Genomic DNA, 14,305 nt, shown 5'->3' with positions numbered 1-14,305 from the left:
AACAATGTTAATTTCCTTTCAAAAGATGTGTTAAAAACAAATGAAACACTCAGCCCTGATTTCATTTAATTTGATTGTTTCAAGGTAAAAAGTACACAAACAGAAGTAAGAGCTTGTTTTGTCATAGGGCTATAATTCTACAAATGAAAGAACCATAAGCTACCATTATGGACTCGTTTTGTCTGCCATCGCTGTCATATTCTTCAATTTGATGGCAGAAGCCAAACCCACAAATAGAGCTGAAAACGGTTCAAGATAAAAACGAATCATCCAGCAGCTTTGGATAACCAACTCATCACATGCTCGAGCTGTGGTTATGCAGCTAGCTATATCTTGTTTCCAGTAACTACCGTTTCACATTTCTTTAGAAAACCAAATATACATTAACCACATTTTCCCACCACTATTGAGTCTAGGCTCAACATCTGTGTTGGAACATGCACATTGAAGCAAACAAGTTGAAAACAGATAATCTTACAATTTTATTGTTCCGCTGCTGATGAGATTCAATCAAATAACATTCACAAATATGAATAGATGTAGCCTTTATTCATACAAAACAGCAAGGAACTGTAAAAAGGTTTACAATAATTTGCAGAACCATTGTTGTAACTTTGTTCACAAAGGCAGAGTTTATTAAATCCATCCTCATCTGAAAGGATATTATTATTTTGAGCAACTTGGTTAATTTGAGCAGGCTGTTACACTTCATTAAAGCTGTATAAAAAAAACATTGTATTAATGTAAAAAGCACCAATAAATGATTTTGCGCACAGCCCAATTTCATTGCTCAATAAGCACTCAGCATTTAGATATTTAAAGCAAAAATTGATTATCTTATTCATTAATTAAGATGTGAAATACTACATTAGAAAACAAACTTGAGAAAAATTACACTTCAAGACAAGTTACTAAATATTATATTGGATAATGATTTAGAACTCATGAGCCTACATATTTAATAATGACATTTAGGTATATATTTTGTATAAATTAAATACAGGTTGTGTGTATAATTTAGGCCTACCTCTGACATATTGCAGGGTAACTTTAACAAAAAAAGTCTAAATTAAAATAATTTATTTACATTCAAGATTTTCTCTGCTTATTTTTCAGAAAATCTTAACCTTTTCATGTGTCTGCAGTGGGTAGCTCCCACAAGGAGGGAAACAATACTCCATATACACAATTAAATGTGCTGCAATTGTCATATTTGTCAGTTGAAGCTATTAGAAGACATGGAAATCTATGGCTCACAATATTGTAGCATCTAAAAATAAAGCAAGAAAAATAAAAGCAATACAAATGAAATGTTAGACCTCAATGGCATGTAAAATCCATGTTACTCCCAGCCCACTACAACTCTATCCATACATGGGGGGGGTATCCTTTCAATAAATGTGTCTACAGGTGCTGGGTCCTCTTCCCAAGCTCCTGTGGCGCAGCAGGATAGAGAGCCCACAGCAGTACACCATGCTCTTCACTATCATCACTGTGTAAAGGATAGAGGCCAGGTTCAGACTAAACGTTGACTGGAAGGAATCTGAAGAAGAGAAAAGAATAAGGCCGGGATTCAATCTGATTGCTGGTTACAGGCATTGCGGTTTTTAAAGACATTCTCCTTTTAAGCCGACATATGCAACATTTACCGTGGATGGCATCTCGGCAAACACAGGAAATATGCCTTCATAAGACACTTTGCCTATTCACCATGATCAGATTAGCTATCCAATCGCATTTTGTTGGCACCACTCCATTTAGGGCGTTTTAGCAATATGAACATTTTACGAGTACAACAGCGAGTACAACAGGCAAAAATGTTCCATGCGACTCACGCTGCTATATCACAATACCTGGTACTCTGGTCCTGGAGCCACTACTCATGCAGGTCCAGGAATCATTTCAGCATTGACATGTATTCATAGATGCCAAGGGAAGCCAAGCCTCCCCCCAAAAATGACCAATACAAAAATTATATGTTTTTCGTCTCTGTTTCATAATTTTCAATTCGCAATTGACAATGTATCTCACAGGAGAAAGCATCAGAGTGAGCAAAACAGCACCCCTCTGTCTCTAAGTGTGGGCCATCTGATGCGGTCTGGTCCAAACGAGTATGACATTGTTGCCGCCCATAGCATTAAAAGGCAAGGGAAGCCAGCGAGCATCTGGACTCCCTTGACAAAAAAAAAAGTACAAATAATGTGCCAATCAGCGTTGAGCTAAACTGATCGAGCTCAGCGAATGGTCCTGGTATTCCCCCAAAAAAGTTAAGAGCCAGCTTGGATTTGCGTCACTCAAATCCCATTGAGCGCAAATGCCATTGACAGAAAAACTTGAATTGTTGCATCTTTTTTAGTTGTTGTCCTCCGGTGGCTAGCTAGCCAGCTTGCTAAAATTGTTATTTTCTAAATTAGCCATGGATGGAGTCCGGGATTTGGACTAATGTTACCTAGCTAACGTGGAAGTTAGGCTAGCGAGTAAGCAAAAAAAAAATCATGTAGTATATGACAGTGTGAAAGACCGTTCCTCAACATGAAACTACTGTAAGTCGCTCTGGATAAGAGCGTCTGCTAAATGACTAAAATGTAAAATGTAAATGAAAGAGGAGAATGGCATTGGCATTTCTGTACAAGTAGAGTGAGCCAACATGTTTTACTTCTTGCGCAAACGAGCATGAGCACACACACAGATACATGCACACAGAAATCAGAACCATGACAGCCACATATCTAGCTTACGTTAATTGGACTAAATTGTTTTTTGTATCTTTTAGTCGTCACTGTATCAGACTAAGCAGAGGTGATTTGATGATGTTGAAAATGTTGAAGTTGAAATGGTGCTGGAATAGAGGAGGTAGCTCCTGTTTTCTTTGCGACTTGCGGTAACTGTGGTTCTGCTGTAAATCAATAGTTGTTTAGCGGTCAGCAAATTTCAGAAACATTAATTTGCTTGACCATGCTGTAGGTCATGTAACTGTCTGCTACTGTACATGCAATATGCTTTGTGAACTGCTTTGATGTTACTATACGGTTTTGTAATAAAACAAAGTTGTGGTTGAATTTATTCAACCACTATCCTATTATTATCTTGGCCTTTCTATCACGGTTGCAAGGCATATGAACGAACAGGTTACAGGGCTAACAACGCAATTATCACAACACATAAGTTGTAATATGGCATTTTGGGTGGGGCTTGGCTTTATAGCGCGGATGAGGTTAGGCTACTAAACACTCCAGGATCCGGATCATAAGAGGATACAGCGCATTCAGAAAGTATTCAGACCCCTTGACTTTCCATATTTTGTTACATTACAGCCTTTTTTTCTTCCATCTACACACAATACCCCATAATGACAAAGCAAAAACAGGTTGCTATTAAAAATGTAACTGAAATATTACATTTGCATAAGTATTCAGACCCTTTACTCAGTACTTTGTTGAAGCACCTTTGGCAGCGATTACAGCCTTGAGTCTTCTTGACGCTACAAGCTTTGCACACCTGTATTTGGGGAGTTTGTCCCATTCTTATCTGCAGATCCTCTTACGCTCTGTCAGGTTGGATGGGGAGCGTTGCTGCTCAGCTATTTTCTTGTCTCTCCAGAGATGTTCGATCTGGCTGGGCAACTCAAGGACATTCAGAGACTTGTCCCAAAGCCACTCCGGCGTTGACTTGGCTGTGTGCTTAGGGTCGTTGTCCTGTTGGAAGGTAAATCATCAAGGATCTCTCTGTACTTTGTTCCGTTAATCTTTCCCTTGATCCTGACTAGTCTCCCAGTCCCTGCCGCTGAAAAACATCCCCACAGCATGATGCTGCCACCCCCATGCTTCTCCGTAGGGATGGTGCCAGGTTTCCTCCAGACATGACACTTGGCATTCAGGCCAAAGAGTTCAATCTTGGTTTCATCAGACCAGAGAATCTTGTATCTCATGTTCTGAGTCCTTTAGGTGCCTTTTGGCAAACTCCAAGCAGGCTGTCATGTGTCTGACTGAGGAAGAACTCTGGAGCCCTGTCAGAGTGACCATTAGGTTCTTGGTCACCTCATTGACCAAGGCCCTTCTCCCCCAATTGCTCAGTTTGGCCGGGCGGCCAGCTCTAGGAAGAGTCTTGGTGTTTCCAAACTTCTTCCATTTAAGAATAATGGAGGCCACTGTGTTCTTGGGGACCTTCAAGGCTGCATAAATGTTTTGGTAACCTTCCCCAGATCTGTGCCTCAACGCAATCCTGTTTTGGAGCTCTACGGACAATCCCATCGACCTCATGGCTTGGTTTTTGCTCTGATATGCACTGTCAACTGTGGGACCTTATATGGAGACGTGTGTGCCTTTCCAAATCATGTCCAATCAATTGAATTTACCACAGGTGGACTCCAATCAAGTTGTAAAAACATCAAGGATGATCAATGGAAACAGGATGCACCTGAGCTCAATTTTGAGTCTCATAGGAAAGGCTCTGAATACTTATGTAAATACATTGTAAAAAAAAAATGTAAACCTGTTTTGCATTTTCATTGTGTTAATCCGAGAGAACATTTTAATTTAATATATGTTGTCAAGTGGTCTGAATACTTCCCGAATGCACTGTATGTGAAAGCACCCTTAAAAGGTCCTTTCCAATTCAGCAGACATAAGCAGCGTTTACCATGAATGCATTCTCCAAAAGGTGCAATTGTGACAAAGCGCAATCGAATTTAATACCTGTCTAAATTGGTTAATTTATCCAACCACTTACACTCCCCCCCATATTTTTGAATTGACCCGAACCCTGCATGAAATACACAAATTGTACCATCGGTAAGATGTAGAGTTTGTGACTGCTGCGTGTCATTTCTGAACGGACAGGTTGGTGCAGCCACGGTGGTTGGCGGAGCTTCAGTTGGTTGATCTGAGAATGAAATGGAAAAAGATCATATTATTTAAGATTTTTTCAGAGCATTATGTAGGCTACTGTCGAGGATAATTCTTAAGAAAAAAAGGCTATTTTGTTTAAAAATTTGGGAGACTAACTACACCAACATTCCAATACAATTACCAAGTGTGAGTCCAATTTTTATATACTTTTTTCTTTGAAAAGGTAATAGGTAGGCCTGCCAATTTTACAAGGTTGAATACACAATAACCTACTCATAATTATATTACATACATATTAAATTAATAATGATGTATATAAAACATAATAGGCCTACATACTAATGTAAACTATTTCAATGACTGGCTTTACCTTTTAGCATGTAAACATCTTGAGGGCCCCCTTCATGCTCCACAGAACAGATGTATTTGTTCCTGTAAATCTTCTCTTTATCAATGATGATCATACTGGTCGTCTGTCCTTCCTCCCTCTGCTCCAGCTGTTCCCCCTCTGCTTTAGGCACCTCGACTGCTCTGCCGTTTTCATCCTCCATCTTCCATGAGATCTTGACCAAGTCTGGAAACATGTCTCCAGCCAGACATAGCAGGGTGTTCACATTCGACTCAGGGTTGGACTCTGAGTAGATCGTCACTTTGGGTTTTCGTACGGTATTGTCTGGTTTTCAAGAGAAATAACAACATTTACAGACTTCTTTAAAGGGCCGTCACACAAGTTCAGACTTCAGATGTATTCTGATGTCAAAAGGAATCGTGATGTCCCGCAGCTTTACTGTCTATAGTCAAGTAAACAATTACTTACATAAATAAACCATCTGATATTTTTCTTAGCTATCCTTTAGGGAATATCTTATTTCAATATAAAGTCAATTATAACATTCAATATTATTTAAATCAGATTCTTAGCTCAGTAACCAGTTTGACATTCTTCCCTATATCAGATTACTCTACATATCACATTTAACTGAGGGTGTATATCTAATATTAAGGACACGCAATACACTGCAAATTATGCATATGGCTTCCTTGCCAATCAGAACGATCAATTATACAGGCTAATAACAAATATTCAAATTCATAGATACTTTTTCTAACATGGGTTGATCATAAATAGTGTGTGCATATTTGGATAGCAATACTGCAGGATGTTTGTTCAATTATGTTGGACTGATTAGACAGATTAATTATTAATGACTACTGCTTAGTTTTTCTGCCCGAAAATCAGAGGAATGGATCTCTTACCTGTCACAGAAAGTCTCGTACCAGAGCCAAATACATAACCATACACAGTGAAAATTCCCTTGTCAAAAAGTAGTCTTCACTTCTTCTTGACAGAGCTTGTGTTAGCTATACAAAGGTTCAGTCACCTCATGCACCCCAAATATCTGAGGGGGCACAAATATCTGAGGGGGCACACTCAAATCATGCTTAAATCTACAGTATGTAAAACAAAATATGTATATTATTTTGCATATCTAAGCATACCTCTTGAGCTTAAAAATATATCTAGAGGTGGCACGCATGCATACAGGCGCACACACAAACAATTAGTTGGAACATGAAGCCTACTGCCAAAGTTAAGTGAACTTTTTTCATTGGTAGCACTGGTGCTCCCAACTTAAAGTTAAGAGCACAACATAAACATTAGGAGCACCAGAAATGAAGATTTTTTTTAATCGATTGAGGTATAGCCTGTATTAGCTACTTCTGAAGCACACGTGCCATTTAAACTAATAACACTGTAAAGACATGTTTATTGTAAAAAGCTCAAATGTTGATACAAATACCTGTTATTGAAATAAGTTATTTGTAAAATATTAGGTCTCTACGTTGTATAAAAACACTTTCCAAACCAGCTTAGGCTTACTGCTGTGCTGTCACATGCTGCAGAAAATTTCCAACAATGAAAAAAGTATGTTAATTTATGTTAAGATAATGAAAATGTATGATGCAAATTATCACTGACTTGGGGTAGGAAACAAGAGAGTCCTGACTTACATTTCATTCCAAGAAGTTGGCCCTATAAGGGCACAAGGTGAGACCCAGATGCAGACACGGGAGGCAGATTGATATTTATTAAACAAACACTCAAACCATCTAAAAGGGGTAGGCAAGAGAATGGACAGGCAAAAGGTCAAAACCAGTTCAGAGTCCAGGAGGTACAGAGCGGCCGGCAGAACGGTCAGGCAGGCGGGTACGGAGTCCAGAAAACAGGAAAGGGTCAAAACCAGGAAGATTAGAAGGAGAAGTACAAGAAAACCGCTGGTTGACTTGAAAAACAGTGCGAACTGGCCATGACTGACCCAGCAGACTCAGACCAGCTCCACAACGCTGTCTCGCAGCAAGGAGCCACCATTGGAGTTACTGCAATGCCTTATGGAGGGATTCCATTCTCTCGCTACCCCCTCCGGAGCACTACGCTGGAGATTTTGGAACCTGCCGGGCCTTTCTCTCCCAGTGCTCCCTCATCTTCAAGCTGCAGCCTTCTTCGTCCCCTTGGACCGCTCGAAGACAGCATACCTCATAACGCTGATGTCCGGGAGTGCCCTCGCCTGATCTATGGTGGTGTGGGAGCAATAGTCCGCCGTTTGTCTCAGACTGGAGGAGTTTGTGGCAGAGGTATGTAAGGTGTGAGATTCTCCGTTGTCCGGGAGAGAGGCTACTCGTAAGCTGCAACAGGTACGTCAAGACTCCAGTAGTGTGGCAGACTACGCAGTGGATTTTCGCACGTTGGCGGCTGAGAGTGCCTGGAACACGGAAGCATTGTTAGACATGTTCCTTCCCGGATTATCGGAGGTGATTTTAGATGACCTCGCAGCCCGGGAGCTGCCCGGACCTCGACTCCCTCATAGCCTTGACCATCCGGATCGATGGGTGGCTACAGGAACATAGGAGGGAGAGGGAATCTGTTCCCTGTCGCTGTTGCTCATCCTTGATTCCCACCTCGCCTCAGAGGAATCCCGGAAATCCCCAACATCTACATTTCCGAGTGAATCCGATGTCACCCGAGTTCTCTCGGGAATCACCGAGGGCTGCTTACTTGCCTCCTACGGAGACCATGTAACTGGGCAGGTCTAGATTGTCTCCTGCTTAGTTTTGAATCCGGTGTTGTTTTGCGTATCAATTCATAAACCATGTGCCATGGAGTGGGTACATCGAAAATCTCTTCCCAACTATTTTGAAATGTAGATGACACAGCTGTCATTTTTTTGTCTTCCCTGTGGCTCAGTTGGTAGAGCATGGTGTTTACAAAGCCAGGGTTGTGGGTTTGATTCCACTACCCTGGTGTCGGAGCTGGGCATCTCCACTTAACTCCTTTCCATTCTGATGGACGTCAGAGCGCTGGATGGGCGCTCTATTGGCAGAGTCATCCACAGTACAGTTTCTATCCACCTGCAAGTGTCAGGCAACCACAGTGAATCCATGCAGTTTCTGCTCCTGGAGTCTCCTCATGTACCCATGTTTTCTTTTTTTCTTTACAGGTGGATCAGCATAATATTGCGGAAAGATTGGATGCTTCCATCAATGTAATTGTCTGCATCATTTCCAATCCCCCATATCTTTTTTTTGTAAATATATATATCTATATACATACATGTACATACCCATACATATACATATGCATACAAAAACAGATACTTTTTTTAGAATATATCTTTATTATTCCCCGCAAACCCTACCACCCTTCCCCCAATTGGAGTAAACTAATAAACAATAACACTTAAGCTTTTACCTTCAGTTTATACATATTATACACATTTTACAGACAAACTATTTTACAATAGTTATATTTTGTTTGTTTTTAGTCCTTCCTCTATTTCTGATGTCCATCCAGTTTGATTTATATTTGTAACTGTGCTATTTCTCAACATTTCTGAACCTATATACATTTTACAGACCCTGTCACAGTATCTAACGAAGGTGGCGCCCCACCTCAGTCGGGCGGCGCCCGGCGGTCATCGTCGCCGGCCTATTAGCTGCCACCGATCATTGTTTCTGTGTCTTTTGGTTTTGTCTGTCTATCCCGCACCTGTTTTGTGTCTGTAATTAGTGGGGGGGTTATTTAGTGTGCATTTTCAGTTGGGATTCTTGTGCGGGATTGTTTATCTGTCACTAGAGGACAGGTGTTAGTTAGCGCTGGCTTTATATTCAGCGTGTTACTGTTTTGTACGGTGTTTGCCGGGCTGCGCCCCGTGCGTTAAACGTTTCCGTACAATTCTCCTGTTTTGGGTGTTATGCGCACCCTGTGCTTTTTTTCGGACGCCTTATTGTCTACGGTGGAAATAAACTTTTGATCTACCGGACCTCAGTCTCCTGCATTTGACTCTGCTCCTTTCCTGCTCCTAAGAGAAAACGTGACAGACCCCATATATGTTTTACATTGGTTATCTTGTTATTAGTCCCACGCCTTCAGCTCCACTCAACCCCTCCCATCTATCTCTTAACGCCATATATTTTTCAACTGTGCTGTGATGCTTCACAAAAGTACTGAACCTTTATATTCTCATAGCTTCTACAGACTGTAAATTAAAGATAACGTTTTTTGCTAAAATAATTATTATATTATTTAATCTGGTTACTACTCTTGCCCAGAAACTAGAATATGCATATTATTAGTAGATTTGCATAGAAAACACTCTGAAGTTTCTAAAACTGTTTGAATGGTGTCTGTGAGTATAACAGAACTCATATGGCAGGCAAAAACCTGATAAAATTCCAAGCAGGAATTGGCCTGTCTGAGAATTTGTAGTTCTTCTTTTGGTTCTCTATCAAAACTACAGTATCTGTGGGGTCATATTGCACTTTCTAAGGCTTCCCCTAGATGTCAACAGTCTTTAGCACCTTGTTTCAGGCGTCTACTGTGAATGGGAAGAGAATAAGAGCTGATTCAGTCATGTGTCTGGAAATTTGGCATGAGCTCAAACATGCGCGCGGCCGTGATAGCGAGCTGCCTTTCCTTTCAATTCTAAAGACAAAGGAATTGTCCGGTTGGAATATTATTGAATATTTATGATAAAAACATCCGAAAGATTGATTCTATACATCGTTTGACATGTTTCTACGAACTGTAATGGAACTATTTTGACTTTGTCTGGACTAACCTCGTGAGCTTAGTGAATTTGGAGTGCTGGACTAAATGCGCGAACAAAATGGAGGTATTTGGACATAAAGATGAACTTTATCGAACAAAACTAACATTTATTGTGGAACTGGGATTCCTGGGAGTGCATTCCGATGAAGATCATCAAAGGTAGGTGAATATTGCTAATGTTATTTCTGACTTCTGTTGACTCCAAAATGGCGGGTATCTGTATGGCTTGTTTTGATGTCTGAGCGCTGTACTCAGATTATTGCAACGTTTGCTTTCGCCGTAAAGCTTTTTTGAAATCTGACACAGCAGTTGCATTAAGGAGTAGTTTATCTATTACTCTGTGCATAACACTTGTATCTTTTATCAAAGTTTATGATGAGTATTTCTGTAAATTGATCACCGGGTGTTTTGGAGGCAAAACATTTCTGAACATTACATGCCAATGTAAAATGGTTTTTTTGGATATAAATATGAGCTTTATCGAGCAAAACGTACATGTATTGTGTAACATGAAGTCCTATGAGTGCCATCTGATGATGATCATCAAAGGTTAGTGATTAATTTGAGCTGTATTTATGGTTTTTGTGATGCCTCTCCTTGCTTGGAAAATGGCTGTCTGGTTTTTCTTGTATAGGTGCTGTCCAAACATAATCTAATGCTATGCTTTCGCCGTAAAGCCTTTTTGAAATCGGACACTGTGGTTGGATTAACGAGAAGATTATCTTTAAAATTGTGTATAATACTTGTATGTGTGAGTAATTTAAAATATGAGATTTTTGTTGTTTTGAATTTGGCGCTCTGCTATTTCACTGGCTGTTGGCGGGGTGGGACGCTAGTGTCCCACATTTCCTAGAGAGGTTTTAACATTACAATCCGGTATTGAACTCTGAAAGCCATCAGTTAAGGGGTGGTATGTAGCCTAGTGGTTAGAGCATTGGGCCAGTAACCGAAAGGTTGCTGGATCAAATACCTGAGCGTACAAAGTAAACATCTATTGTTCTACCCATGAACAAGGCAGATCACCCACTGGTCCCTGGTAGGCTGTCAATGTAAATAAGAATTTGTTCTTAACTGACTTGCCTAGTTAAATAAAAAAGATATAGCTTTCTTTTGGTATACACGCTGTCAATCATTTTCGCCTATTTTCATCACTGCTAGACTGGTAGCTACCTTCAGAAGAGTTTTGTTCTATCTTTGACTGACATAAGCTAATGTTAGCTAGGTAATGTCACACTCCGTTACTTAAAATATAATTGTTGATACAACTAACTCACTCTCTGTTTGTGTGCTGGTAGCAATGATGAATGTGTAAAATTGTCTATGGTTGGTTAGTTGTTGTCAGCCAGTCTCAGTTGGCTAGCAATCTTGATGCCAATTTAGTGACGCTAGTTAGCTAACAGCAAGCTGACAATATTGAAATGTCCATGTAAGGTATGTTTAGCTAGCTAGGCTAAATTGTGTTTTGTTGTGTATTTTGTTTTGGTGGGATATAATCTGATTCCACCAACATGCGCTTCTAACCCCTAGCTCTGCACAAGGTGAAGGTAAGTTGGCCAAATATGTACAGGCTGACGGCTAAAATAGCTCCATTTACAGTAAGCATGGTATAAACATGAATTGGGTAGTGTTTGTATGGCTTATGTTTGTGTTATAGGGTTACAGGTGGCTAGAGGTAGCCTGAGGACCACAGAGTACCTCACAGACCATGTAATCAATTTAGTCTACCCCTCTTCTCTTTTACCTTAAAGTCCTTCCACAGTGCCCTGCTAGAAAATACCCCAAATTGGGGGCATTTTCTGTACACAAGCATGAGGGAGCGGACTCACCTTGCAGTTATGGAGCACAACAAGATTGTGGACAGAAACTAGCAAGGGACACTGAAAGGTATAAAATCAAGACTACAACAGTAATGACACACCCACCTCATTCTCTTCTCTTCAGATTCTCAAAACACAATACAAAGACATGTCTACAAAATTCCCCTGCAAAGGGTTACTATTGATACACCAAGATGGCGCCGGAGTAGAAGGCAGACGTTTTACGTGCCACTAGCCGATTGTGTTTGTTTGAAACTTATGTTTTTACTTATTTTGTCCACAATGTTGCCACAACCATCTCTTATGACCGAAAATAACTTCTAGACATCAGGACTGCAATTTATGACCATGGACGAGCAGAATATTTTTCTTCCTTTCACGAATCTGATGAGCCCAACACAAAGGATATACTGCTTCCTCGGGAACAGGCCCCGATCCCCATGATCTGCATGAAGAGGAGGCAGAAAACTGGGGTTGAAGAGTGGGCTGACTTCTGAGAATTCGTAGGCAATCGAATAAACCCCACTTCCCTCCATTCTGCTAGCAAACATGCAATACTTGGAGAATAAAATCAACGAGTTATGCGTAAGATTAAACTACCAATGGGACATTAAAAACTGTAACATTTTATGCTTCACGGAGTCGTGGCTGAATGACGACAATATAAACATACAGCTGGCTGGTTATACGATGTACTGGCAGGATAGAACAGTGGCGGCGAACTATGTATTTTTTGTAAATAACAGCTGGTAAACGATATCTATGGAAGTCTCGAGCTATTGCTCCCCTGAGATAGATTATCTCATGATAAGCTGTAGACCACACTACCTACCGAGAGAGTTTATCTGTTTTCTTCGTAGATGTTTACATACCACCACAGTCAGAGGCTGGGACTAAGACAGCATTGTATGAGCTATATTCCGCCATAAGCAAACAAGAAAACGCTCACCCAGAGGCGGTGCTCCTAGTAGCCGGGGACTTTAATGCAGGGAAACCTAAATCCGTTTTACCAAATTTCTATCAGCATGTTATATGTGCAACCAGAGTAAAAATAATTCTGGACCACCTATAGTCGACACACAGACGCAGACAAAGCTCTCCCTCACCCTCCATTTGGTAAATCTGACCATAATTATATCCTCCTGATTCCTGCATACAAGCTCAAATTAAAGCAGGAAGCACCAGTGACTAGATCAATAACAATGTGGTCAGAAGAAGAAGATGCTAAGCGACAGGACTGTTTTGCTAGCACAGACAGTAATATGTTCCGGTATTCCTCCGATGGCATCAGTACACCACATCAGTCATTGGCTTCATCAATAAGTGCATCGATGAAGTTGTCCCCACAGTGACCGTATGTACATAGTCCAACCAGAAGCCATGGATTACAGGCAGCATCCGCACTGGGCTAAAGGCAAGAGCTGCCGCTTTCAAAGAGCGGGACTCTAACCCAGAAGCTTACATGAAATCCTGCTATGCCCTCCGATGAACCATCAAACAGTCAAAGCCTCAATACAGGACTATGATCAAATCGTACTACACCGGCTCTGACGCTCGTCGGATTTGGCAGGGCTTGTAAACCATTACACACTACAAAGAGGAGCCCAGCCGAGAGCTGCCCCCTACCTGACGAGCTAAACTACTTCTATGCTTGCTATGATGCAAATAACACTGAAACATGCATAAGAGCACCAGCTGTTCCGGAAGACTGTGTGAAAACGCTCTCCGCAGCCGATGTGAGTAACACCTTTAAACGTGTCAACATTCACACGGCCGCAGGGCCAGACGGAATACCAGGACGTGTACTACAAGCATGTGCTGACCAACTGGCAAGTGTCTTCACTGACATTTTCAACCTCTCCATGTCCGAGACTGTAATGCCAACATGTTTAACCTCTATGGGCTAGGTGGGACGCTTGCGCTCAACAGCCAGTGGAATCCCGTGGCGCGATATTCAAATACCTTAGAAATGCTATTACTTCAATTTCTCAAACATATGACTATTTTACACCATTTTAAAGACAAGTCTCTCGTTAATCTAACCACACTGTCCGATTTCAAAAAGGCTTTACAACGAAAGCAAAACATTAAATTATGTCAGCAGAGTACCCAGCCAGAAATAATCAGACACCCATTTTTCAAGCTAGCATATGTCACAAAAACCAAAACCACAGCTAAATGCAGCACTAACCTTTGATGATCTTCATCAGATGACACTCCTAGGACATTATGTTATACAATACATGCATGTTTTGTTCAATCAAGTTCATATTTATATCAAAAACCAGCTTTTTACATTAGCATGTGACTAGCATGTGACTAGCATTCCTACCGAACACTTCCGGTGAATTTACTAAATTACTCAAGATAAACATTCACAAAAAAAATAACAATTATTTTAAGAATTATAGATACAGAACTCCTTTATACAATCGCTATGTCCGATTTTAAAATAGCTTTTCGGTGAAAGCACATTTTGCAATATTCTGAGTAGATAGCCCGGCCATCACAGGCTAGCTATTTTGACACCCACC

At 40.7% G+C, this 14,305-nt stretch overlaps 1 gene segment (V, D, J or C); it reads right to left on the bottom strand.

The window, feature by feature from the left end:
• Positions 1-463: 463 nt before the first annotated feature.
• LOC115199773 (T-cell receptor gamma chain C region C10.5-like) lies at positions 464-6,912 on the bottom strand. The segment is given in 4 exon segments: positions 464-1,543; positions 4,786-4,881; positions 5,218-5,520; positions 6,861-6,912. Coding segments are annotated over 4 exon segments (558 nt in total).
• Between the last annotated feature and the right edge of the window lie 7,393 nt (positions 6,913-14,305).

The sequence above is a fragment of the Salmo trutta genome, chromosome 9 (genome assembly GCF_901001165.1).
Source record: "Salmo trutta chromosome 9, fSalTru1.1, whole genome shotgun sequence".
NCBI classification, from domain to species: Eukaryota; Metazoa; Chordata; class Actinopteri; order Salmoniformes; family Salmonidae; genus Salmo; species Salmo trutta.
The sequence above is the reverse complement of the archived record's forward strand: the minus strand, read 5'-3'. Positions and strand labels throughout refer to the sequence as shown.